Source organism: Echinops telfairi, unplaced genomic scaffold (assembly GCF_000313985.2).
Source record: "Echinops telfairi isolate 266 unplaced genomic scaffold, ASM31398v2 ScPeMD7_3533;HRSCAF=4204_1, whole genome shotgun sequence".
Classification (NCBI taxonomy): Eukaryota; Metazoa; Chordata; class Mammalia; order Afrosoricida; family Tenrecidae; genus Echinops; species Echinops telfairi.
Genome location: NW_022107432.1, coordinates 12,734,794 through 12,762,777, shown reverse-complemented (window position 1 = coordinate 12,762,777; position 27,984 = coordinate 12,734,794). Strand labels below are relative to the sequence as shown.

The 27,984-nt window shown below is 42.9% G+C and overlaps 1 protein-coding gene across 1 annotated transcript; it reads left to right on the top strand.

Annotated features, from left to right (window-relative positions):
• On the top strand, positions 1-26,566 carry FBXO9 (F-box protein 9). The gene is made up of 13 exons (XM_045294795.1): positions 1-311; positions 6,519-6,608; positions 9,825-9,962; positions 11,785-11,842; positions 13,843-13,942; positions 16,307-16,437; positions 17,195-17,309; positions 19,472-19,590; positions 19,778-19,868; positions 20,533-20,628; positions 20,905-20,998; positions 22,877-23,028; positions 25,983-26,566. Exons 1-13 carry the CDS (start codon positions 309-311, stop codon positions 26,089-26,091), a joined length of 1,296 nt encoding a protein of 431 aa, XP_045150730.1. The 5' UTR covers positions 1-308; the 3' UTR covers positions 26,092-26,566.
• Positions 26,567-27,984: the final 1,418 nt, after the last annotated feature.

The following is a 27,984-nucleotide window of genomic DNA, read 5'->3' as shown; positions in this document are numbered from 1 at the left end:
TTAGGGCCAACGCGCCAGTAATCCCAGCGCTCTCCCTCTCGGTTGGCAGCGGGCGCCCCTCTGCTCCCCGAGTTCCCGGCCGCCGCCAGCGCGCCCCAATCTGGCCCCCTGCCCCGCGAAAATGGCCGCCGTACGCCGGGCCCGCAGTTACTGCCGCTGCCTGGTGCGCTTCTCCGACCGAGAACTCTGCTAAGCCTCACTGCAGCACCCCAGCAGGATAGACACCCGACACCCAGCACCCTTCCCAGAGGGGACGGTGCGGAGGGGGCGCGGAGAGCCCCTCGACCGCGGCCAGCCGCCCCGCCACCATGGTAACCTGGGGAAGGGGCTCGGAGCAACACCCGGGGGGCCGGGGCCAGGCCTGGGGAGCTGCGGGGCCGCAGGAAGGAGATCAGGTCCGGGGGGTTGGAGACGCTCGGCAGCCCTCCTCGCAGGTGGCCCTGGCACGAGAGGGTGAGCGAGGTGCCCGGCTCCGACCCACCCCCAAGCCCGGAGGGGGCGCCGGGTTTACTGGATAGCCGGGGCACAGTTTCTTCTAGACGCCCCCCTGTGCATCCTGAGCCAGGTTTGCCCTTCTCGGCATGTTCTCGAAAGCAGTGAGCTTAGACTGAAGGGAGCCTTGGTAGGTTCTACATAGGGGGACGTTGCCGCCGGTCAGCAGAGACACTTGTTGATCGCTCCCCCTAGGGAGCCTCGCCTTTGCTGCCGTGCTTTCCAGCCCCGGTAAGGAAGCCTTAAATTAAGGCTTCAGACGCAATGGCCATTGGCATCAGTGCTCTTGGGAGGTGTTGGCAGGCGGTCTTGGCAGCAAGAAGTCCCTGTCTCACTTCACAGCTATTAAGGCCTGAGAAGGGTCAGTACCCTCCAGATGAAACCCAGCCAAGGCCCGGGAGTTTGACAGCGCAGATTCTGTGGGTCTGCTGCATGCTGGAATATGTAGTCTGTGCCCTATGCAGTCTGGTTTGTGCAAGTCAGAAGCCTCTCGTTGACTTCAAATGTAGTGCCCACCTGAGAAAATAACCTCTGGCCAGCGTTGAACGTCAGGTTGAACGAAGTGGTACCCAATTAAGTAGCCATAGTAGAAACTCACATATTTATTTGGTAAATGGTTGACTGTTTTTTTTAAATTAAATTAATGTAGAAATTAAAAAGCATGAGAAAGAAGGGGCTTTCTGCTCTCTTAGAGTTAGTCTTTGAAACTCAGGCAGTTCTACCCTGTCCTACAGATTCACTATAAATTGGAATCAACTCGATGGCAGTGAACTTGTTTTGGTGAGAAATACAGAAAGCACTAATTGACTTTGTCCTTAAACCTTCAGAAGCAATTCTCTGAGACTAGGCTTAAGCACTTAATTTTACAATCTGAAACAGCAGTGAATGTGAAATACATGAATTACTGAGGAAAATACTCGTGAACAACTCAAGGGAGAGGTCACTAGATAAAACTCCATTATGAAAAAATAAAATGACAATCTCTGACAGGTGAATCCCATTGATTATGGGTAACATTGCTAAGAATGGGAATTCCAAAACACTTAATTGCTTAGGGTTTAAAGCAGAAAAAGTGTGTCAGGGTTTTATTCTTTCACCATCCTTGTTCAGTCTGCTGAGCACATAATTTAAGAAGCTGGATTTTATGAACAGGATATGGCATCAGGATTGGAGGAAGACTCTGGGTCCACAATCAACATTCGTGGAAGCGGCAATCAAGAAGTCAGCAGATTTGCACAGGGCAGATCCGCAGAAGATCTCTTTGAAATGTTAAAAAGCTGTCACTTTTGAGAGCCAAAGTCTCTCTGAGCGAACCATGATATTGTCAGTGTCCTCACAAACTGGACAGTGATGAGGGACGACTGAAGAAGAATAGATGCTTTTGAATTTCGATGAGAAATATTAAATATACCATGGACAGCCAGAAGAACAAACAAATCTGCTTTGGAAGAAGTCACAGCCTGAATGCCCCTTAATAGTAAGGATGGTGATACTTCATCTCACATACTTTGTCTTTGTCATCAAGACGAGTCCCTGTAGGATATCATCCTTGGTTAGCTGGAAGGTCAAGGAGAGAGGAAGACCCTCCAGGAGATGGATCGACACTGGTTGTAACAATGGGTTCAACAGCAAGATTGTGAGGATGACTTAGGACCGGGCAGCATCTTGGGGTGTTTTGTGTAGATTCACTATAAATTAGGATGACTTGATGGCATCACCACCAGATCCCACATTTTATAGTCTCTTAGTGCTCTTTTTGGTTATTTTTTAACTGGCAGGAATCAAAATAAGAACAACGAATAGGAACAGTGGTTCTCAACCTTCCTAATGCTACAGCCCTTTGATACAGTTCCTCAGGTTGTGGTGAGCCCCCACCAACCATAAAATTACTTGCTACTTCATAACTAATTTTGCTACTGTTATGAATCGGGCAACCCCTGTGAAAGGGCCATTCGACCCCCAAAGGGGTTGCAACCCACAGGTTGACAACTGAATTAGAACATTGTTACAATACAGAGCTCGGGAGAAAGTTCAACAGATGTAGCCAAGTGAAGGAGAAGGTGTCCCACATGAAGAAAGGTACAGGAAAGCCTGGACACTGCTGGCGTAGATAGTTTTCACACAGGAGCCCGATGCTGCTGTGGGTTAGGTGTTCAAACCCACCAACCACTCTTGCGGGAGAAAGATGAAAATGCTCCCATTACAAACTATAGTGGTTTTTTTAAAAAAAAAAATTTTATACTGGTTTTTTGTTGTTTTTTGCTGGGGAGTGGGGTGGGTTTGATTGCAGGAATAAAGTAGGCTCTTATTTGAAGAAAAGGAGAAATAATGCTTCTCAGTGAGATCTATACATTCTAAGTCTCTGATACTAAAGTAAAACTTAGGAAAGACAGCATACGTGGAGAATGGAAACCTGTTAAAGAAGGAAAACTCAAACATCTCCCACGCACAGTGGGAGAAATCAGTGCTAAACCTCCTCTGTCGGAGGCGGGGGAATGTCTGAGGCATGGGGAAACTGGCCTCCAGTACTCAGAAGTTTGTTTCACTGTATGTATTGACGGCTCGTGATGTCTCCAGTAAGAAAAGTGTCTAGCTCTCAGAGACGCAGAAAAAACGTACGTGGCAATGTTTTAAATGATCCCATTTGCTGTTGAGCTCAATTTTCTGGAAATTCCTTCCAGTTGTTGGCCTCATTTATTTATTGCTCTATCCTTTCCCGAGTGCTAAATGTTGTACCATTTACTCCTAGTCCATGAGTCTGGTGGCCAGAGATAAGACTTATTTTGAGCTGTAAGTTAGTGGAAGTATATGTGGTTGCTGCTTTCAAAGGTTTGCCTAAATCCAATTTTTCCCAGGAAATAAAATTGTTCAATAAAAGCATGATCATCCTTAGAACAGAGAACGTTAAATAGGCGTTACTTCCTTTCTGGCCACTTTCAAGGTTGTTCCTCTGATTGCCATATTTCTTCTTTGGACGGAGTGCTGAATGTTGAGAAAGCTCCATTTGCTAATACATGTATTAACAAAAGACTGGTCTGAAGAAACATTTCCTTTTCCTGAGTAGTAGGCTTCTGTTTAATTTAGTAAACATTTGTTGAGAATAAAAATATAAAATGGAGTTTGACCTGAGACCTCGTTGTAACCCCAAACCATACATAGTAATTCCAGTCCAGCCCTTCATACTAAACCAGTCTAATATCTGAAAGTCTGAGTTTATAGAGCTTTTGCTATTACATATCTTTAAAAAGCTTTCTTAATATAATGTATATATTCGAGTATAAGCTGAGTTATTCACACATTTTTATGCAGTTTTTTTGTGGTAAAATTAGGTGCCTTGGCGGATATTCAGGTCAGCTTCTACTCAAGTATATATGGTATGTAAATTATCAGTAAGCAGATGAAAGTAATTTACATAGAACATATTTAATAACATGCTGGTTTTGTAAAAGGAGGTACATTTATATGTGGATTATAGCCCTGTAAGTGATGTGTGAAACAAAATCTACTTACTGAATGTTCACCACAATGAAATCATATTTGTTTGGGGTTTTTTCCCCCCAAAACTAAAGTATTATTTTAATTAAAAGGTCATTTTATTGGGGGGCTCTTAAAACTCTTAATCCATACAGCAATTGTATCAAGCATATTTGTACGTATGTTGTCATTATTTTCTAAACATTTACTTTCTATTGAGCCCTTGGTATCATCTACTCTTTTTTTCCTTCCTCCCCTGTTTCTCCTTCCTTCTTGACCCTTTGTTATTTTTTAATTTTTATTTTTTTGTCATGTCTTACACTGTCTGACATCTCCCTTCACCCACTTTTCTGTTGACCATCCTCCAGGGAGGAGGTTATATGTAGATCCTTGTAATTGGTTCCCCCTTTCTATCCCACCTTCCCTCCACCCTCCAGGTATCGCCACTCTCACCACTGGTCCTGAAGGGTTCACCTGTCCTGGATTCCCTGTGTTTCCAGTTCTTATCTGTACCAGTGTACATCCTCTGGTCTAGCTGGATTTGTAAGGTAGAATTGGGATCATGATAATGGAAGGGGAGAAAGCATTTAAGAACTAGAGGAAAATTGTATGTTTCATTGTTGCTACACTGCACCCTGACGGGCTCTTCTCCATCTGCGACCCTTCTGTAAGGGGATGTCCTTTGGGTCCCCACTCCACACTGCCCCTCATTCTCAATGATAATGATTTTTTGTTCTTTGATGTCTGATACCTGATCCCTTCGACACCTCGTGATCACACAGGCTGGTGTGCTTCTTCCATGTGGGCTTTGTTGCTTCTCAGCTAGATGGCCGCTTGTTTACCTTCAAGACTTTAAGACCCCAGATGCTGTATCTTTTTTAGCCGGGCACCATCAGCTTTCTTCACCGAAATTATTTTCTAACCAGTTACCAAAACGTTTAAAATGAACCCAGCGTATCAGATTTTATCTGATTGGGATCATTAAATTTACCCAATAAGCTATTAAGAGGGAAGCAATATGAACTTCATTGGCATGAAACCTGTATTTTCTGTTCTGGTAATTGCTGACGTTTAAGGGCCTGATTTTTTTTTGTCTTACCCCTGACTCGGTTATATTTGGAATAACTGCCATAACACTTTTGATAGTACATTTCAAAAATGCTTCCTGGTAGGAAACAACTTAAGAGGTAGTCTTCCCCACCCCCAAGAACCCTTACCAGTCACTTTGTAGCTAAACACATCTTCCTAGATCGTGCTACAGTGCACAGGATATAAGAAAAAAAGAATATGCTTAACACCTTAGCAAAATACAGACAGTGGAGACTGAAGTGTGTGTGTGTGTGTGTGTGTGTGTGTGTCTCGTCAGCAGTCAAACAAGGTTGGCCAACAAATAAATAGCCAAGAAAAAGTGGGAGGAGAGGAAACATTTAGAATTGAGACCAACCAATTGCATGATATGGACCTTACTTGAATTTTGATTCCAGAAAATATGTATATTTACAGGTGACATTTTGTGAAATTAGCATATGAATACTCTTGACGGGGCACATAACCCATTGACATTGAGTTGCTTTTGACTCATAGTGGTCACTATATAAGGTTTCTGAGATAAAAATCTTTGTGGAAGTAGACAGCCTCTTATTTTTGCCTCGGAGCAGCTGGTAGATTTGAACTGCTTTCCTCACGGTTAGCAGCCCAGCGCCTAAATCACAGTGCCACCAAGATTCTTTGAGTACTTGATATAAAGCTTTTTCTCCACCTTGATAATTACTGAAGTTGAGTCATAGGTAATTGGGGAATAATTAATTAATGATTAAATACTGTATATGCTTGTGTATAAGCCGAGTTTTCCAGCACATTTTTAATGCAGTTTTAGTGGTAATATTAGGTGCCTCAGCTGATATTCAGGTCGGCTTATACTCAAGTATATATGGTATATTAACTGTTTTTAATATGTTTAAAAGTTGCAAGTGTACACTTTTTTGTGATAGAACTAAAAAAAGAAAACCAAAAGACTAAGTCCTGTTTTCTGTATTTTAATGTGGATGGCGGGTAAAGTACAGTCTCAATAACTGATAATGGATTTTCATTTTCTTGGAGATAATGTATCCTCACTGTTCTTATCAGTCAAAAATGCATTGAATTAAATGGAAATGAATGTTTTTCTTGTAGATTTCCAGTAAATGTCATGTTTATTGATTGAAGAGTTGGTTTCATTACATTAGCATGAAAAAATACTATGGACTGATAATTTACATGTAATTAGATTAATTTGGGGGTGAAAATGCTGATGTTAAATTTTGGAGCGAAGAATGTTCAGATGCACAGCAAGATTAATACTGGGTTTGGGTCAGAGGGTGTGCGTATCAATCTCGCTTTCCTGTAGAGGTGAAGGAAGTACGGCCCCAACGAAGTCCAGAGTCTTGATGCCCAAATTGCGGTGCTCAAGCTCTTGAGATTATGGTACTAGACAACAGATAGCTGATAGCAGATAGAGGTTACAAAAGATTTTTGCATATTCTTGGTCATTAGTTGAGTTTTCTTTTCTTTAGGCAGAAGCTGAGGAGGAAGATTGTCATTCTGATACGATCAGAGCAGAAGACGATGAGGAAAATGACAGCCCTGCTGAAACAGATCTGCAGGCACGTTTACTTCAATCTGTATTTTTATTCCGTGGCTCTTTGATTGCCTTCATACACAAACAGATCGGTCACAATGATGAAGATGTGTGGGTTTCGTTTGCATTGGATTAACTGTATTCTCATACCAATTTATGGAATACTTACACGCTAACTGTATTTTAGATTTCTTTTCTTATAAAAAGAAATACCAATCATTGCTGCTTTGTAGGTGATAAATGGGTTTAAAACATTCAGAGTTTCACTGTGACTCAAACTCCTAGCCACAAAGGAAGATTGACAGGTTTGATGGCTGTAAGCCTGAGACTCAGAGCAGAAGACAGCATGAGGTGTAGAGAGACCATGAATTCGAAAACTTCACCACCTATGGCCAGAGGCTTGATGTCCTCAGCATATGGAGCATTCTTAAGAATTAGGAAGAGGAGCGGAGAATGAAAGATAGAAATATAATGGGAGAAACTAAAAGGCAAGCATGTAAAGAGATAACCCATTACCCTCATTAGTCATGAGAAAAGGACCTGTCACGGCAGAGCTGTTCTGTGTCCGCTGCTAACCAGGCAGCTGCCCATAGGAACTCGGCAAGCTGGCTGCTTGGCACACCGTAGCCGTACGCGGAGAAACCCCGTCAGCCCAGCGAACACTGGAGCGGGTCTACTCCGATGGCAGCCAACAACAGTAATGAAAAATAGAAATTAAACCTACAATGAGACAAAGAATTGAAAACCACAGTTCACTTAGTGAATAATGCCCGCTATTTAGGTCGTGAGGACCTTTGGCACTGTACTGAAAGCAGTGATTGCTGTAAGGTTCCTGGAGGGCCGACAAGGCAATAAGTGTTAAAATAGAAAATAGGCCTTCTCTTATCCAGCAGTTGGTCCTACATACTAGGGAAAGTGAGTACATTTGCGGCATTGCTTATGTTGGAAAAATGAACTCTTCATCTGAGTCGCACTTGAGTAAACTGATGATGCCTTCATACATGAGATTCACTGCAGTCAATTCAGAGGGTGATGTGAATTTTTATACATTGAAAACATCTCTCCCAGTTAGTTGAGTGTTCGTTTTGTTTTAAAGATCCAGTGGCATCGGATCACCTCGGGGGCTCCTCGTGTTGGCCTGCTCAGCGCCACAGCGTTCTCAAGGCTGTAACTCTTCAGACACCTCTCAGCAGGCCTTGCTTCCAAGGGGCTGCGGGGCAGGTTCAAACCTCCAGCCTCTCACTTGGCAGCTGAGCACTTAACCAAATCCATAATGCCCAAGGACGTGGGCAACTCAAGCTAATATTTGTTTGGAATGCACCATCTAGCAGAGGTGGACAGTGTGGCGAAACAGTCTGTAGGTCAGAAGTGTGTGCGCACTCAGTGTGAGAGGGGAGAGGGTATGGCTAGTGTATAGATTGTACAGACAAGTCAGTCTACAGTTCTGTGTCTGTGCTGCTTTTCATTTATTTTCCATATGCTCCCTTTTAAGCCGATGACCCTCTTTGGGAGGCGGAATACCCTGAGTGTCCCAGGAAGGCAGCTCTGGTGATTACCAGGCAGGTAGTTAATTAGGGCGCTGACTTGGGGGTCTCGAGAGACACAGAACCGGTGAGACAGGTAGCGAGATAGAGATACAAAGACACTTAGGGCGGGATTGATGTGCTATAGGGAATTGGATCACACCATTGTGGGGTTGGCCAGTCCAAAAGGAGCCTGGTATTTCAGAGGTTCAGCATTTGCTGCTTCAGCAGAAGTTTGGCCATTCAAGCCCACTCTCCACTCCACAGGAGAAAGGTGATAATCTGCTTCCACCCTGTGGGAAGTCCTCTGTCCTGTAGTGCTGCTGTGAGCTGCAATCAACTCAATAGCAGATTGAGTTTTGTTTGGGTTTGGGGGCAAGGTAACAGTCTGGAGAGCAGCAGGCTTCCACGCTAAGCTGTCTGTAGGCCAGATGGCTGGAAAAGTGAGGTGACACCTCTGCCCAGACATCTCTGTGGAGCCCACAGGCAGAACATATCCTAAGGAAATGCCCTTTTTGCTCTTCAAGGGTTCAACTGAATAAATGGTTTTATTGGATTAGTTATATTAACAGTGGTTCTCAACCTGTGGGTCGCAACCCCTTTGGGTGTCAAATGACCCTTTCACAGGGGTCACCGATTCATAACAGTAGCAAAATTACAGTTAGGAAGTAGCAACGAAAATAATTTTATGGTTGGGGGGTCACCACAACATGAGGAACTATATTAAAGGGTCACGGCATTAGGAAAGTTGAGAACCAAGGTCATTACTATTCATTATTGGAGGTAGCCTACTTAAAATGGATTGATTTAATCCATAATAGCAACCAGATTAGTGCTGGGCCAAACAATTGGGAACCAGAGTCCAGCTAAATTGACACCCAAACTGACCACTACAGGCGCACCCTTGGCGCCAGCACCCGTGGAAGGAAGGGCTGGATGTAGGAGTGGTTAGTTGCAATGTAGCCTAAATGGAGTACTTTAGCCAACCCTGTGGGGAGGTCAGAGATGGAATCAGCTTTCCGGCTGGCCTGAGTTACTGTACAGTGAGAGGGCCAGGCCTGGACCAGTCATCAGTCACTCTCCGCGCTTAGTCATTGGGTGGAGGGGGATGAGCTTGCTGAGACCACAGTCAAGAGGGCTGGCCACCGGGGGCTGTTACTCAGTACCACTCCAGCAGCCAGGCTTTGAGCTCACCAACAGAATTTTTAGCAGCACTTTTAATGATTACACCGTATTAGATGATTCATTTCAAGTACACATTTTTAAAAGCTTACATGTTCATCCCTAAGTGCTGGCTGCTATTTGAATTCTAATGTGGTACAGCAATTCCATGAACCTTTTACAGTGTGAAATTGTGTGTTTAGACCATTCAACGTACAGTGACAGTGGAACCAAGGCTATGATCTTCACGAGAGCAGGTCTCTGGGTCTTTCCTTCCCTGGATCTGCTGGTGGGAACAAAAGGCCAGCCTTTCCCCCAGCCCCTCCCCTGACTCCTTTGTTGAAGTACAAATGTATTTCAGGCTTTGGGACACATTTTCATTATGCAGAAAATGATCTTGAATGAGAATGGGTGCTTGGAGGATTTTGAATTAGTCATTTTAACAGTGACATTGGGGGGGGGGGGTGTTATATTAATAAATAGATGGCCGACATTGATCAGTCGCTCCAGAATTGGACTGTGTCCCTCAGTGATTCCTAACGTGCTGGTCCCCCTAGGCGCAGCTCCAGATGTTCCGAGCTCAGTGGATGTTTGAGCTTGCCCCTGGTGTAGGCCCTAGCAGCCGAGGGCCAGCAAGAGCCTCTCTACTGAAAGCAGATCCCAAAGGAAAGCAAGAACTGGCAAAAGAAGAAAAGTTAAGTATTACCGACACTGCTCCCTCAGAGATAGGTGCTTCCTCCACCTGGCTGCTTTAGCTGATACCGCTACGCACTGTCTCCATCAGAATCTCTGAGATTCACCTGCTTGCTAAAAGATGACTGTATGAATTTATTCATCAAAGCTTGAAAAGGCATTGGGAGTGATTTGGATATTAATGACTTTTCCAAAATAACTATGTCATTTTGTTGTATTTTGAGTTGAACACATTTGTAATGTATTCGTTAACGTGTTAGAATTCCTAATTTGGGGGGGAAATTGTAAAGTTCTTCTACTGGAGAGCTTTTGAATGCTATCTTAATATTTGTCTCTTTCCTAGTGCCTCTCCGTGAAATAGTCCCAAACACTTTTACTTACCCATAGACTGTCACCTGCACGTCATCAGATCCATGCTTCTGAGTACAGATGGTTTTCCATCAGGTAGTGTTAGTGCTGTAATGACTGAAAACTTCCAGGGTTTTGTTTTACTTTTTAATTTTGAAATAATTACAAATTCATGGATACAAGGAAGTCTACCTACTTCCTTTACCGCTTTTTCCAATGTTAATGCTCTTTGTACTTAACTTTAGTAAAAGGTCCAAACTAGGAAAGAGATCATCTTACAATCCATAGAGCATATGTAAATTTCCTCACTCTTTTAAGCCCTGGTGTTTGGATATATGTATGTACAGTTCTAGGTATGTGTAGCCTTGTGGCATCTCCACAAAACTGCCTTGTGCCACCTCACCGCTGACCCCTCCTCACTCACTCCACCTCACCACCGACCGACCCTTCCTCACTCACTCCCACTTCTTAACCTCTGGCAACCACTACCCTGCTCCCCCAGCTCCATAATTTTGATAATACACACCTGTTGTGTAAATAAAATCATATATAACCTTCTGAGGTTGACTGTTTCACTGAGCTTAATTTGAGGTCTATCCCGATTGTATTAATCGTTTGTTCCTTTTTATTGCTAACTAGTTTTCTGAGATATGGACATCCCTAGTGTGTTTATCCATTAACTTATTGAAGGCCTTTGGGTTTTTATTTGGGGCTGCTCTGAACATGTATGCATTGATTTCTTCCTGAGCATGAGTTCATGTTTCTCTGGAGTAAATGTCCTCACGTGCACTTGCTGGACGTCATGTCAAATGTGTATTTGGTTTGAAAGGGAATTGCCAAGTTCTTGCCTGTCAGAGGGTGGCCGCACACGCGGTTATGTTCCACCAGCGGTGTGTGGAGGGTCAGTCTCTCTGCATTTGGTGGGATCATTACACCAAATTGTACCCATTCTGGTCGGTCTGTAGTAAGATCTCATTGTAGTTTTAATGTGCATTTTTCTTAACTGTTGAGTTCTGAGTGTTTTTAGATACATTAGATAAAATAGATGTTATAAGATTGTTTAGATATGTAGCTTAAAAGTATTTTCCCCCGATTTGTAGCTAACGTCTCTTAACTGGGTCTCGTGCAAGCGAAGTTTTTGCCTTTGTTTCTTAATTTTCGTGTGGTCCAGCCGGCCATTTTTCCTTTTCTGGATCATGCTTTCAGTGCGGAGTCTCAGACAACATTGCTGTGCCCTGGTTTCCAGAGAGTTCCTTCTATGTTTTATCTAAAGGTTTTGGAAGTTTTAACCTATAAGTCTGTGACATGTTTTGCGTTAATTTTTTTTACAGAATGAGAGGCTCAAGTTCAAGCTTGTGTTTTTGTCTTTGGACGTGTGATATTTCAGCCCCACTTGCTGAAAGGCCTAGCCTTCAGCCAGTCATCAGGATTTTTCATTCGGATTTTCAGATCATTCTTCATGCTTCCTTTCTGTAGGCTCGCGAACTCTTCCTAAAAGCAGCAGAAGAAGAACAAAACGGAGCCCTCTATGAAGGTACAACCCAGGGCTCAGGGTCACAGTGTCATGACTTTCCTGAATCACAACGCTCGGCTAACTCTTGTTGTTTTCAGTAGAATGCATTTGGTTTTTTCAGTCTCCCTCTATGTGAGACAATATAGAGAATTAATATAAAAAAAAAAACTGAAAAAAAATAAATAAATAACTGCTTTTCTGTTTAGCCTGTCTCTTTAAAAAAAAATGTGTGGCAACATATGACTAGTAGGATGCATAAAAGATCTTCTTTTCTAAGTTTTAATTTAGTCATTATTAATAAAACCTTTAAAATGTTACTCCTTATGGAACGGGATATAACTCTTGCATAGGTGAAAATTACTTCTGAGAAAGCAAATGCAAAGAAAAGGTTGTAACAAAAAAATTTAACTGATCACAGTGATTGACATATAGCCACTGGTTCACACACACACACCCCAGGGGGCCAGACAACAGAAAAGTGGGTGAAGGGAGACAGTGGTCAGTGTAAGACATGAAAAAATATATATATATTACCAAGGGTTCATGAGGGAGGTTGGGGGAGTGGGGAAATAAGCTGATACCAAGGGCTAAAGTAGAAAGTGTTTTGAAAATGATGATGGCAACATATGTACAAATGTGCTTGACTCAATGGATGTATATATGGATTGTGATAAGAGCTGTCAGTACCCCCAGTAAAATGATTTTTTAAAAAAGAAAACAAAAAATTTGTCTTTAGTTCTAACTTATATTTACCAAAAGTATTGCCCTCAGCTCTTTTATTGCTTCAGTAGAAATAGGCAATGAAACAGAGTAATGGAATTATTTACTGTATTACATTTGTAATTTTGCTTTCATTATGTGATAGTAAAGTTAATAATTCGAGCATGAGAAAAAATTTGGTGCTTGAATCATGAATGCTCCCATATAACATTATTCGGCATTACTGCATATATTTACAAATTTCTTGTAGGGATATTTTTGCCCTGGGATTTTAAAGAGCCCAATTAATCAAGTCCCTTTGTACTCTATTAATTTGTGAGACACCCCCCCAGCCCCCCAGTATTAGAACATGGTGGAATGTATTGAACCGGGGTCGGGGGGAGGTGTTTCATCCAAAGGGAAAGAAGTGATCTGCATTCAGAGCCCCAGTTCTCCTGCTGTGCACCTGCAGAGACGATTATTAAAGGTGTAGCTGAACTACTGGCCAGAGATTTATTAGAAACAGGGTTTTGGTTTTGTGTTTTACCAAAATCCTAGAAACTTTTATTAAGTATCCCTTCCAGCAGCACGCAAGCTACCACAGTAAGAAGTTGACAGGTGAATGATGGTGCGTGTACTATAATTGGTTTAACAGTATCTTAATCCACTAGGGCCTTTCAATCAATAATTGATAAAGAAAAATTATAATTCACAAACTTTTCTAGCATTTTTTTTCCACCAGTGCAATTTTACATTTTCATTAAAACTTCATGTTTTTTGCCTAACAAATTTACCACCATTGAGGAGGCTAGAAGCAAAATATAGCTTTTAAAAGGGAAAGAAGTAAGAGGCAGCTGGGTAAAGGAAGTTAACTTTGAGATATAAATTAAAATTAAAATAAGACAACCAACCAAACAAATCCTTATTCTCCCCAGTAGGAGGCATTTGATTTTCCTCCAGTCTCCATCCCAGAAAGCAAAGTTTGCTCAGACATGTTTTTGTTGGGGCGACAACGGTTGCATTTTCAGAGTCTGGAGAAAGACTCCCACCTAAGATCACTTCTGAAGGAAACCATGGGGAGAGCTGGAAGGAACATTTGCATCTTAAGATTTTTATAATATATGGACTTTCGAAAGAAGGAAGTTCATTTCTGAACAGTAAGGTTTAGAAATAAGCTTGCTCACTGAACTGTCATTGCATGTAGAAAGAGAGACTTTGGATGTTTGTAAAGAAACTTACCAAATTAGCCACCATTAAAGGTAGACAAAGGAAATGACAAACGTGTGTGGTCATAGCTAATTTAGCTTTATTTCTTCTTCTAGCCATCAAGTTTTATCGTAGGGCTATGCAACTTGTACCTGATATAGAATTCAAGATTACTTACACCCGGTCTCCCGATGGTGATGGCGGTGGAAGCAGCTAGTGCGTATATTATTTGATAGACAGTAACGCATACGACTTTGTTACAGTTAAGCTTCTTTGCCCTGATGATTCCTAACATGATGCCTAAATGCTGCTGATTCTATTAAGTTACATAGTGTTTAGTATATCTCTTTTATAAAGTTGTAGAAAATTTTTAATTGGGAAAATTTTAAGATTAAAATGTAGAAATACAGATTTTTAAACAAGTAAAATTAAAAAAATAAAGCTAAGAAGGAATTTGTGTTAAGAGCAGTTCTTACTAAAGAGAAATAAGGTTAGTGCAGAAGGAATATGTAATAAGAGCAGTAGTTATTAAAGTGAAATAAATGAAGGACACACCTTAACTCGTTAAAGTAGGAAGTATTAAAGTGTAAGTAAGCCCGAGTTACAGAAGGTAGTATAGCTGCAGAAGTGGACACAGACAGCCCCATTTACACCGGTCTCCTTTTGTGTCAAGTTTGAGACTACATTGAAAAGGTCTTCTTTTACTTTTTTTTTTTTTAAGGAAAGTGTTGGACTAGAACATGACTTGGTTTATTAAGGTAGGATGTAGGTAGGATGTTATTATGTAGGTAGGATGTTATTAAAACTATATAACTTGGTTAAAAGCACAGGTTCAGGAGGAAACATTAAAAAAAAAACCAAATTTTTTTCTTCAAAGCTAGGTATCTACATTTTTACAAAACAACTTTATCATCTTCAAAGTACTCTTCATTACACTTAACTACATTGGTCAAATCTGCAATTCCATTCTTGGAAACATTTTTCAAACTCATCTATTTGGACAGCTGCCAGAACCTTGCTTTTTTCTTCACCTTTTCTACTTATGGAGGGTCCTCCTCTTTTTTTGCTGCCCCTCTACCACATATGATGTCCTTTCCCAGGTACTGGTCTCTCCTGATAGCATGTCCAGTGCACGCGAGACGGAATCTCACATACTCACTTCCGACTGCAGTGCTCCAAGACAGATTTGTTCATCCTCTGGAAGTCCTTCAGATAGCCCGTGTTCTCCGCCCGCACCCTCATCCCCATGTATCAGTGCTTTGGTCTTCCTTAGTCATTGTCCCATTTTCACAGACTTATTAGGGAGCCCTGGTGGCAGTGTGGTGATGGATTGGGCTCGATCACAAGGTCAGCAGTTTGAAGCCACCAGTCGTTCCTCAGGAGGTAGACAGCGTTCTACTCCCGTAGAGAGTTACAGCCTCGGAAATTCACAGGGGCAGTTCTGTCCTGCCCTGTAGGGCCCTTTGAGTAGCACTGAGTGAGAGCGATGAGGCTATTGAACATGCCGTGGCTGAGCTCAGGTACACCTTAGTCTCAAAGTGACATCTTTGCTCTTTAACAACAGAGGTCTTTTGAACCAGATTAATTTTGGGGGAACCCATATTCAAAACATAATGAAGTCAGTATTGGTCACCTATTTGAACGTTCAGCTAATAATATTGTTCACCAAAATAGACTTAGCACTGTGAGGCAGGTCATACTTAAAATGAATCATTTGGGCTGTTGCTAAGCCTTGATTAATTTTGAGTAGAACCATTTAGCCAATTTTATAATTAGGTACCAGGTACTAACAAGAAAGGTGATACCAAAACATTGAAGACATATTTCTTTCCTTTCCTTTACATAAACCCATTACTAGGAAAGTTCTTTAAAATACAGTGTTGTTTGCTTTTTGCTTTGATCCAACCTGGTAGACACTGTGCGTCCTTGCCTTCTGTAAAGAGCTGGCAGAAAGAATGCTGTGGGGTCCATCCGGCATTAGCCGAACTTGCCCTGTGTTGTGCTGCAAATCCCCTTCTGCTGTCTGACAGCTGTTCCTACCCGAGCCTCAGTCAGAAAGGGGAAGTGAGGACATTTCCTAGGACTTACACTCTTGTTTAGGTTGGTAGATGGTTTGCGGATCTTGTTAAGATTTTTCAGATTACATATTTTTCTCTCTAAAGATTAGGTAGTAAATTAAGAACAGTGTTGGTAGTTTAGACAACATAGTGCATGTAATGTGTATCCGACTTAAAAGAATTAAGTCCATCACAAGTTTAGCACATAGTTTTCATCATCTGAAATTGCCTTTTTCTTAAAATCTGTTTTATAATAAAACTAGTTAAATTCAGCACCAAATACTGTCTAAGTAATAATTAAAATTTCCGAAGCTGTTTCTTTCTCTTTGTGAAGCTGTTTTCTTTAAAAACCTAGTACAATACTCTCTTGCAAGGCAGAATAAACTGAGCACATCAAACACTAATAAAAGTAGTAAGCAAATGTGCGTTCAGATAGCTTTCTTCCACAACGGTTTTGAAAGTTTCTAAGCCGCGCGTGGGCTGAAACACGCAGCTCAGCCCCCCGCCCCTCTCTCCCCTGCAGCATTGAAGACCACGACGAGGACAGCAAGATGGCCGACCTCTTGTCCTACTTCCAGCAGCAGCTCACGCTCCAGGAGTCTCTGCTCAAGCTGTGTCAGCCTGACCTGGAGAGCAGTCAGACCCACATCTCAGGTGTGCGCTCTTGGTTATCAAAACACAGTGGGAAGACTTCAACCGTAGGTTTAAATGTTTCCAGTTGATCACGTCAGATGATTTGCCGGGTCATTGCTGCTCAGGGTCAGGTTATGGTGGGTGGTTCATCACAACTGCTGTTTGAATAGGCAACTGAGCCTTTCGAAACCTAAAGCCGAGCCGAGCCGAGTGTGCAGTCCGGTGCAGGAGGCTGCCCTGCTTCCTCCAGTGAAGAGCGCTGGGAGAGCTCAGTGGCTCCGGCACGGAGAAGCTTGGAGGACGGGAACCATTGCAGGCAAGGAGGCCACCAGGCTGGACAGGGGCTGGCTGTTTAAAAATGTATGTATCTATTCATAGGTTAAATACTGCGTGGTCAGCATTGACTTTTTTTTGAAAGAATCTAGAAGATAATTGATCCTTTTTAAGGAGATGAACATAATGTTTTTAAAGGCAATATGGATCACACAGAGATATTCATGGAATGTGCTCTAACATTTATTTTAATCTGCCCTGTAAATGATCTTCAGAAGGGAGAGGGTTCTTGATAAAAAATAGCGCCAGATCTGTTTTATACCTAAAAACAAAACCAGAAACCACACTAAGTTAGTTACGTCTTTGTGCTGGAAGCTATTAGGACCACCGAGTGGTGGGCTTTTAGGAGTCTCGGGCAGGCGGGAAGACGTGCTGGCTGAGAGCCAGCGTGCTGTCCCAGTGGCTCGCCTCAAAGGAGGGTCGCTGGGGGCCGTTCTCTTTGCAGTGCTGCCGATGGAGGTGCTGATGTACATCTTCCGATGGGTGGTGTCCAGTGACCTGGACCTCAGATCCTTAGAGCAGCTGTCACTGGTGTGCAGAGGGTTCTACGTCTGTGCCAGGTACGTGCCCGTGGCAGGGCTCAGGACCGAGAGAGAGGACGGTCTGCTGCTGCCATTGAGCATCTGGTGAAAGGGCCTGAACGGGGGATCTGGAGAAAAGCTTTCAATGAGCACAGGCTTCGCTGTGTCATGCGTCAATGTAACTTTCCTGGACAGCTTAGCTTTGAAATATTAGAAAACTCTGTATGTCTACAGGGAATGCTATAGAAGGAACTTAAATTACTTTTATCTAGAACCCATTTAGTCACTAACGCTACTCTCGGAGGATGGTTTGTATACTTAGCATCACTGATTTGGAAAAAGAATTCTGTTAGAAAAGAATTTATTTACACCCAAGTCATATTTACAGTAAGTGGCAATGATTTAATTTCAGATTGTACCACACTTTTAATTTGGCCCATTAAAAGTTCAATTATACATTTTAAATCTTACCATCCAAGGAAAACACAGAGGGTAGTGTACAATCATTGGTACTGACAATCTTTCATGAGTTCCTTACATAAGAATAGGTGTTTCGTCTTTAGAATTTTTCAGAGCTATAATTTTTTAAAATATGCATTATTTTAGATAATTTAATTCGGAGTCTGGTGTTTGGGGTAAAATATGTAAATTGATGGAGGTTAAACTCTTTGTTTTTGCTGATTCTAACGTGTGTTTTAGTAATAGATACCCATTAAGCCCTGAGTGGATTGCCACCAACCTCTAGAAACCAGAGATTCTAGCACTGTTGTTCCTTTTAACTTTTAAAATTTTCCATGAGGAACACATGAGAAGCTAAGAAAACAAATCATCAGTGAGGATATGTTATCGTAGAACAGAGCAATTATTAAAAGAAAAATGTTATTCTTTCTGGTATAAATAGGGAGTGGAGTTATGTTTTTGTTTTTTTGCAGTCTAGCACCCATAGAAGTAGCGTTCACTTCTTTGAAACTATTGCAAGTTGTAGATGGAGTAAAATAGTTCAATCCCTCATTGCAATACATTTTTTGGCTTAGATGTTTGCAGTAACCTTATAGTAAAGTCTTGTCAGTGTTACCTTTCAAATATATGTCCAGTCTGATCATTGTACCACTTCTGCAACTGCCCCCCTGCTCTAGCCGCCATTATGCCTGGGCTGGGCTGTAGCAGTGGTCTCCTGGTCTCCTGCTTCCACCCAGACCCCTAGAGTAGATCCTTCATAAGCCATCAGCAAGGTCTTTCCAAAATATGAATCAGGTTATATCATTCCACCTTAGTTGTCTAGTAGTGCTATAAAGAAATATTGTGAATGGATGACTAACCAACAGTTTTATTTTCTCATACTTTTAAGAGGCTAGAAGTCCAAATGCAAGTCATTGGACTCTAAGGGAAGGCTTTCTCTCTGTTGGCTCTGGAAGAAGGTCCTTGCCTCTTCTACTTCTGCTTCCCAAGTCACTGGAGAGCTCTGTGTGTCTGGGCATCTGTCTAGACTCATCTGTGCTCTGCTCTCGTTGAATCTTGTTTATAGCTCAGAGACACTGATTCAGGCTACACTCATCTGTCTCCTTAACATTCAAGGGACCTAGTCCCAACCGGGATGATAAGTACAGATTTGGAGGAGGGATTTATTTACACATCATTTTGGAGGACACAGTTCAATCCATAACACATGCTCCAAACCCTCCAATGTCATCCATCCCACTGAAAGTGAATAGCCAGCCCCCCCCCCCCCAGGGCCCCCATGACCACCACGTCGCACTTTTCTCTCACAGTCACCCATTTCTCACTTGGCTGCAGCTTTTTGCTGAGCCGGCCCCGGCCTTACAGCTGCTGGGGCTTCTGTCCCCAGTACTCTTCCCCACCCTACTGTCATCACTTTCCCCCAGTGCCGGCCCAGCACCCCGTCTGGATAGCCTGTTTACCCAGCACCGTCATCGCTGCCTCTGGCCTGCTTCCTCTATGTGTTTTTGCGCAGGACACACTACCTAAAGCTTTCTGCCTCTTTGATTTCTTTCCTTCCAGTAGCAGAGCGGGGCTTTGCCCTGTTCATCAGTGCGTCTCTCCAGTGCCCAGAATAGGGCGTGGCAGACGCTCAAGAAATAGTCCTTGTATAAAAGATGACTTGAGAGCAAATAAATATGTCTTATGTCTGTAAGCGAGGACTTAGCCTTTTATGGACATAGCGATGTGCTTTTGTTACCTAGAGACCCTGAAATATGGCGTTTGGCCTGCTTGAAAGTTTGGGGCAGAAGCTGTATTAAACTTGTTCCGTACACATCCTGGAGAGAGATGTTTTTAGAAAGGCCTCGTGTACGATTTGATGGTAAGTTGAGAAGTAATGGATTTATAATGCGCATTTGGCTAAGTACAAAAGCTTTGTTTTTTATAATGGACTTACATAATGCCATGTTTAAGAGAAACCACCATGAAAGTTGGAAGCTTGATTGCCGTATTGAAAGTTCTTTTCATTTATCGTGAGCTCACGTTTAAAACCCACTGCTTTCTCCCAGGTGTGTACATCAGCAAAACCACGTACATTCGCCAAGGGGAACAGTCTCTTGATGGTTTCTATAGAGCTTGGCACCAAGTGGAATATTACAGGTACAACTGTCGTAAACTGAGTGAGTGAAAAGTTCTCTCTCTCCACATAGTATTAATGAACACTCTGTCGTTTGTTCCTTTTCATTCATGATTATGATGGCCCTCCGTATTTTTGTTATAAGAACTGCACTCAAAATATCCAACAGTTCCATCTAAATGATCTAATTCCTCAGCTTGTAAATCTCATTTTACATTTTAGCGTTCTCCTTGTCTTTTCCTTCAGTGTACTTGTTTACCTCTTCAAATAACAAATACACTTTTATTTAGCTGTAATAGTCACTAAATATTCCTCTGTTGAGAAAGAACCCGGCTTTTTTTAACCACTGAATTTTATCATTAGATCTCCCTTTTGTTGGACATTAATTAGTGCTTTAGGAAAACACACAGAACTTAACAGGGCAACGTTTAACTGAATTTGTCTTGATTCAGTGGCCGTCACTGGACGTTCAGCAGCCCCCTCTAAGGAGGACGATGAAATATCTGCGCTGCCAACCTCTCAGGTTGTCAGTCATGGTTCTCTGGACGGTGATTTTTGCTGATTTTTAGCCCTTGGTGTTTCCATTTTGATCTCACAGCTATGAGCAGGCTTAGGTAATGGATACGTGAGGACATGCTCATGTTGTGTGTGGGGGGGGTTCTCTTGTGTTTTTTTCTGTTTGCACAGGTATATAAGATTCTTTCCTGATGGCCACGTGATGATGTTAACAACCCCTGAGGAGCCTCAGTCCATTGTTCCTCGTTTAAGAACCAGGAATACCAGGTATTGCTTCATTGTCGCTTTCTGTTCAGACCACGGTTTATTTGGTCCCCTGCAAGCTACTGTAGCCCAACACTTCCCTGGTTAAACACTTGCCGTAAAGCATCTTTGTGCCTTGGACTTCGTATTGTTTACTCACACCCTGTTGAATCCTCCTGGGACAATCAAGTCAGCCCTGTCGGAACCCATTACTTCCTGGATTACATAAATCCATATTATAGTGGGTTCGTAGCTCTAAAGGGTTTTTTTTTGTTTGTTTTGTTTGATTCCCTTTTTTAGAACGGATGCAATTCTTCTGGGTCATTATCGCTTGTCGCAAGATACAGACAATCAGACCAAAGTATTTGCTGTGATAACTAAGAAAAAGGAAGAAGTGAGTAAGGTGTTCTCTTTGCTTAGTCTCTATTTGTGCACGCATTCCGGATTAGAAATGATAAAAAATACTGCTTCATTGCTTATCCTGTGTGCTCTATACTATTATACACCAAATGTACGATGACTTGTGTCTGAAGAGAGCTAGGAGTTTTTATAAATTGTGGCAATTTTTTATTGCATTAAGCTTATTGACTTTTCTCTAAATGATTTTCTTCTTTGGCTCAGTTCTTTTAATCCATGAAAATGTAAAACCAGAATTTCCTATAAAATAGTAAAATTATACCTAATTTTTTTTTGCCTTTCTAAATTTGCTCAATAATTCTTTCACAAGTATACCCTTACACAGAAATTCAATTTCTGCAGGAAACAACTTAAAGTAAGGAAAAATTGTTTTCTTTCCAGCAATAAAATAACACTTAACTGAAACCATATTCTAAAGCTTTACTACGCCCCCCCCCCCCCCCCAAAAAAAAAAAAGATCAAACTCACCGCTATACAGTCGATTCCAACTCACTGTGACCTACAGGACAGGTAGAGCTTCCCCCGTGGGTTTACGAGACCATCACTGTTGACAGAAGTAAGAAGCCCTGTCTTTCTCCTGGGGAGCAGCTGGTGGTTTCGATCTACAGCCCCACACAAACCAGAATGCCGCCAGGGCTCCTCCTCTTGCTGCATTCTATCGTGTCGTAAACATTCCTTCACATGCTTTTGCTTTATAACCTTGCTTTGTGTGTGCTTTTTCAGTCCTAGTTTTAAAAAAGGCATATGTGTACACACAGACAGATTTTATATGTGTGTGTGTGTGTGTGAGTGTGTGTGTGTGTGTGTGTGTGTGTATGTATATATACCCAGTAAGCTAGTTGTGATGTGGCTGATGTAATTATTTGCCTAGTGTTATTAAAGTTGCCTTTATTGTACAATGTTTTGGGTTTTTTAAAGATAGGTTCCTTGTATTGAGATAATCAGGACTGGGTGTGAGTCATATTGTCTTGTAGTCATCTGTTGCTGCCTTTTCGGTCTCTTTCTGGTAGACCCCTGGCATCTGGGACAGCAGCTTGTTTGGCAGTGATAGTTGCTAGGACTGCCGTTAGCCATGCATTTCCTGAGCTCAAAATTGGGGAAATATGAAGTGTGAACTGTGTAGGTTTCGTCTAATAAAGCAGCTTAGGAACTCCCCTGTGGGCTGCCGATTTCCTCTTCAGAGTAAAACAGAATGGTAGAACTCACACTTTTCTATTTCCATCAGTAGTACTTGCATCAGTTTGACTCTAATGAAACTTGAACACTGTTTCTCTCTACAGACGATTTTACTGTTACTGCAAAAGATAAGTTATACCCTTTTTCTGCGGGCTCCACTGGCTGCTTACTTTTCCTCTGTTTGAAAACTCACTGCTTTCTAGTAAGTGTTAGGCTTAGAGGTAGGGGACAGAAGTTCTTATCTGCACTCCAGTTTCTATCACGGACTTGCTTCGATGGAAATAGTAAGATCATAGTGGTTGTGATGATTAATTCAATGATAATGATGGGAGAAAGCCTTATGTTTGTAGAGTATTTAACATTAAAAAAAATCATTTTACCGGAGGCTCGTACCACTCTTATCACAATCCATATGCAACCATTGTGTCAAGCACATTTGTACATATGTTGACATCATCATTTTTAAAACATTTTCTTCCTACTTGAGCCTTTGGTATCAGCTCATTTTTCCCCTCCCCCCCTCCCCCACTCGAGTACTTAACATTTTTTAAGTCCCTTCCCATTTGATATCCAAGGCAACCCTTGCTGTGTGCAGATGCTGTGGTACTTACTGTTAGTGTCATGTGATGTCCTGTAAAAGTCAGGGTTCACTAAGGCTCATGAACCTTTGCTCTCACAGAAACCACTTGACTACAAATATAGGTATTTTCGTCGTGTCCCTGTACCAGAAGCGGATCAGAGTTTCCATGTGGGACTACACCTCTGTTCCAGTGGTCACCAGAGGTTTAACAAACTCATCTGGATACATCATTCTTGTCATATCACCTACAGGTAAAGATGCTAAAAATATCCAAGTTACCGCATGACTGTGTGTGTCATTCATAACTGTTACTTGTCTGTCAGTTTGTTGTACCCTGAAGGCTTGTGGGGTGCTGTGATGCTGGAACTATGCTACTGATATCAAATGCCACCAGGGTCCTCCTTCGTGGACAGGTACCCTCAGAGCTCCTATTGACTAGGAGGAGGAAGGAGGAGCTGCAGACCGTCTTCTGGAAAGAAACTGGTCACCTTGAAACCGTAGAGCAGGACATTGTCAGACTCAGTGCCAGAACATGAATGCAGCCAGTTGAGTGGTGCTCATCCACCTGACACAGAGCTCGGCCTCAGCGACACAGGTGGCGTAGGCTTTCAGCACTTGCGTTCGCTTGACTCAAAACAAGAGAAAAACTAAAGATTCATTAACAATCGAAATGTAGACCGCAAAGTATGTACCTGGGAAAATTTGATGTCAGAAATGAAAATGGAATGCATAAATGTTAATATCCTAGGCATTTGTGAGCTGAGATGGACTGATGTTAGCCACTTTGAATCAGACCATCAATCGTATGTTCTATAATGCCAGGAGTGACAAGTCGCAGAGGAGTGGTGTCCCCGACCATGCCTGAAGAACAGCACTGGCAGGGAAAGGCTGACAGCCTTTCTTGTACTCGGAACACCAGTTCCTAAAGTTTTGACGCAGATTTAGGCACCAGCCCAGCAATGCCAAAGGTAAAGAAGTGGAAACTTTTACAGTCAAGACGCATTGATAATCACGGCGATTGAAAGACACAAGTTGGAAACAAGAAGTGCTGGCAGCTGAAAAGTGCCAGCCTTGGTGACAGACGCGACACTGGAGATAGCATGAGAGGATTCTGCAAGACCAACAACGTGTTCATTGCAAATGCCTTTTTACAGCAACACAACTGGGTGGCTGGGAGTCCTGGTGGCGTAGTGGTTAGGCATTGTGCTGAAAATCCACGTGGTCGCATTTCTCTTTGGGAGAAGGACTGGGCTTTCTACTCCTGTGAACAGTTACAGTCTGGGAAACCATCGGGCTGTGTATTGGTCAGCATGGAATCACTGGTCGATGGCAGGGGTTTGTACACATGGAACTCATGAGATGGAGCACAGGAGTCAGATCATCTACTTCTTTGGAGAGAGACCATGGAGAACCTCAGCTTCATTAGTCAAAACATGGCCAGGGACCAACTGCTGGACACCACCAATTGCTCATATGCAAGTTCAAGTTGAAGCAGGACCTCCAGAGTCAAATAACTATCTTGAGTGAATCCCACCTGAATTTATAGATCATATCAAGAACCATTTGACACATTGAACATCTAATGACCAAAAAGACCATCAAAGTTATCAAAGGTGAGGAAAGCAAAAGATCATTGAAAAGACAAGACGGGAAGAATAGCTAAAAACAGATGTCACATGCTCAGCACTTCTCAAGCAGAAAGGCCTGAAGAGAAATTTCAAGCCTTGATTTACAATATTGAAGGATTCTGTAGGCAAAGTACTGACCAATGCAGGAAACGGCACAAGTTAATAGAATATGCAGACTTGTTTATCAAAAAGAATTGGCCGACGTTGAACCATTTTGTGAAATAGCCTATGAAGAACCAGTGGGGTTGCGGGAAGAAAGCTAAGCTGCAATGAAAGCACTGGTGAGAAATAAGGCTCCAAGAATTGTCAAAAGGCAATTGAGGTGTTTCAACAAATAGATGCAGCACTGGAAATGCTCGTTGGTTTATGCTAAGAAATGTGTCACCCGTGTCTCCTCTGCCTGTGACTATGCCGATAATCTTGCAGCTATGAAATGAATAAACTGTACTAATAGCTTCAGGTGCCATGGGGGGCAGTAGATACCGTATATACTTCAGTATAAGTCGACCCGAATATCAGCCAAGGAACCTAATTTTACCATAAAAACTGCATTTAGAATGTGCTGGAAAACTCGGCTTATACACCAGTCTATACGGGAAGTGCTTGACTGAACTGAGAGGCTTGAAGGCACCCCACTCTGTAGGCGAAAGGTGTGGTGGCCGTCAGCATCCGTAGAGACAGATAGCCTTAACCCTGTGAGGGAGGCCCTTCCCGTCTCCTTGAATTCGAATGGACTCCACAGCAGTGGTTTTTTTAAAATCTGGTAAGTCGTTGGCTTGCTCTTGAAAAACATTTTGACAAGTGTCCTAAAATTGTGTATACATTTTGACTTAGAAATTCCACTTCTAGGAATTTGTTTGAAGGACATAATAAACATTGGCATTATTTTCAATTGCCAAATATTGGAAATGATGTAAACCTCCAAAAGGGGAGAATCATTCATTGTGTCGCGGTACAAACACGCAGTGAGCCATGCTCTACGTGCCTGCCTGCGCACCATGTGAAGGGGGGGTCCTCCCCCCCTGCGTCATGACGTCAAAGGGGAATAGCCGGGCTGCTGAGGTCGCAGGTCCCCATAGTAAAGCTGGAAACGAGAGTGAGGTACTTCTAGGGGAGACTAAAGGACGTTATTTTATATGGCTGTATGGTGATGGGATGCTGAACGACTTCTTTATAAGGAGTCCCCAGGGCGGTGCTTGGCTGCTAACTGAAAGGTCTGGGAGCTGTGAGCTCACCCTGAAGTGCCTCCTACGAAAGCCTGGCAATCTCAGGAACGGCCTGCCATTAGAAAGCTGAGCCAAGTTGTACCCCCCGCCCCCCACCCCTCCACAGGGTCGCATGAATTGGAGCAGACTCAGTGGCACTACCGGTTTGGTTTTCTTTGCTTATCCATTGTCTACATTTACTTTTTTTTTTTTACATTTTACATTATTTTTATAATGTGCCTATGTTATGTAGGATTTACCAAGATGGATTAAAAATAAGATACCTCCCTGCCTCCCCCCCCCCCAAAAAAAAAAAGATTGTTAATGAGCAGACATTTCTGTCTTAATGAGTGCTTTGGTTCTTGGTTCTAGATCGACCGGTGAAACCGCGGTCACTGCCTTCGAGATTGATAAGATGTACACCCCGCTGTTCTTTGCCCGAGTGAGGAGCTACACCGCTTTCTCCGAAAGGCCTCTGTAGGGCTTCACGTCCAGCCTCCGTCACTGTTGCATGAATAAAAGTATATAGAGCAAAAGAGCACCTAAGTTATAAATGTACATAAAAATATATATATGTGGAATTGGAACTTGTTTTAAATTGCTGAGGTTCTTTTAAGAAGAGTATAAATTGATTATTTTTTTTATTTAAAGGGATAGTTCATTCCTGGGGTGTTTTGTTTTGAAACTAAGGTTGTAAGTTGTTACTGCACATGTATGTTACGGGAAAACCTTACTGTAAGGTGTAACTCGTGTCCCTTCAAGCAGATTTCTGTTAAGTAGAGCTTCGTCCGATCATCTTGATATGTAAACACATCAGGAAGAACTCCACTGGATACGCATTTATCTCACGCATGACCCTGCATTCAAGACGCAAAATGTGAAAATCTGGTCTGCATTTGTTTGAAATTGTTTGACTAATAAAGACCATAAATAAATGTTTTCTTTCCAAAAAAATACATTTGCATGGCCTTTTGAAGATGTCAGAATGTTTCTCAGTCCTAACGGAGCCACTGAGCCTCCTGACAGGCATCTCCCAGTGGGCATCTTGTAAGTGTGTGGCATTAAGGAGGAGTGGCCCCTCAGGACTGGGACTCTGCAGCAGGGTCAAGCTGTGTTGATGCTGCCTTGCTGGCTTTGATCATTCATTGCAATGCCCCTGCCCCCAACTCAGAGACAGTGCTCATGATGAGAGGTTTGAGAGGGAAGCCTTTAGGCTAGATCATTTGTGTGAGAAATGCTCGGGGGACTGTTCACTCGGGACCGTTTCTTTTCTGCTGTGGCCACAGGCAGGCTCTGGTCCTCAGACCCTTGACCTGTCCTCTGCCCTGCTCAGAGTTACAGAGATCTGCTAGAGCTGCCCATAACTGTCCTAAGGACACGAAACTGCTGTAAGCCTCCGCCCGAAGGGACTCGGCTCCACCTCTGGGGGTCAGCAAACCCACTCCACCCCCTCCCACCCACCCACCCTAAATGCACTGAGGCATCCATGGCTTTACTTGCTCTGGGGGCTGGGAAGCCCACCCTCTGTCTCATGCTCCAACTCCCAGTTCTGCAGTTGCTGCTGCTCTGCCACTCCTCTGGTGTCAAAGTTGTCTCCGGGATGTAGGAGGCTCAACATACAGGGATCTCAGGGTCTGGAGATGGGTCTCTGCTCTCCCACGTGAGAGCCCTCCTTGCTTCTGAGATGGATGCTTTTACACCCTGCTGACGGTGAATAGCGTTGCAGTTGGTAAAAAGCAGGGTAGAGAAGTGTGCGGCGCCCAGCTCTCAGCCCAGAATGAAAGCTGAGAGAGGCAGCCTCCCAGGAAACCACACTACCTGTTCTCTTACCCTCAGGAACCCGCCACCACCTGCGTGATTACTTCACATTGAATTTCACTGATGTGCCTGGCAAACCTCTACCAAATGAAGGTTTATTCTTGTTGACTCAAAGATAGCCAGAGTGGAATACTTGTATATTTGGAGGAATCAGCATCTGCCCCCGCTATGGATTTTGCATTGGCTCTGAAATGAAAGACTATGAGACTCACTGTAAGCCTCACCCCTGTGGGTTAACCCCTTAATGGTCCTTATATGGTTCTACATTTCAATATGCTGGGTTTTTTGTTTGAAGCCGCCCACATATATATTTTATATATAGCAAACATTGCTATTCCTTCCCAGAAGAACTCAATGACTCTCAAGAAAGAAGTCCCGACTGTCTCCTCTCCACTTGCTCCTGTGCTAGAAGGTTCTCTAGACGAGTGGGAAGCCTTCACTGGCAGGGAAGGTGCCGCTGTACTGCGGGAGGCCACAGAACGGATCTATGATCATAGACCCTGGGGGGTGGGGGTGGGGGCCGAAGGGAGCAGACACTAAGCTGGTGACCTACATC

Coding starts and splice junctions, on each gene's coding strand:
- FBXO9 (XM_045294795.1), top strand. Junction 11,843..13,842: donor AAACGGAGCCCTCTATGAAG/GTACAACCCAGG, acceptor TTCTTCTTCTAG/CCATCAAGTTTTATCGTAGG. Junction 16,438..17,194: donor CAGTCAGACCCACATCTCAG/GTGTGCGCTCTT, acceptor TTCTCTTTGCAG/TGCTGCCGATGGAGGTGCTG.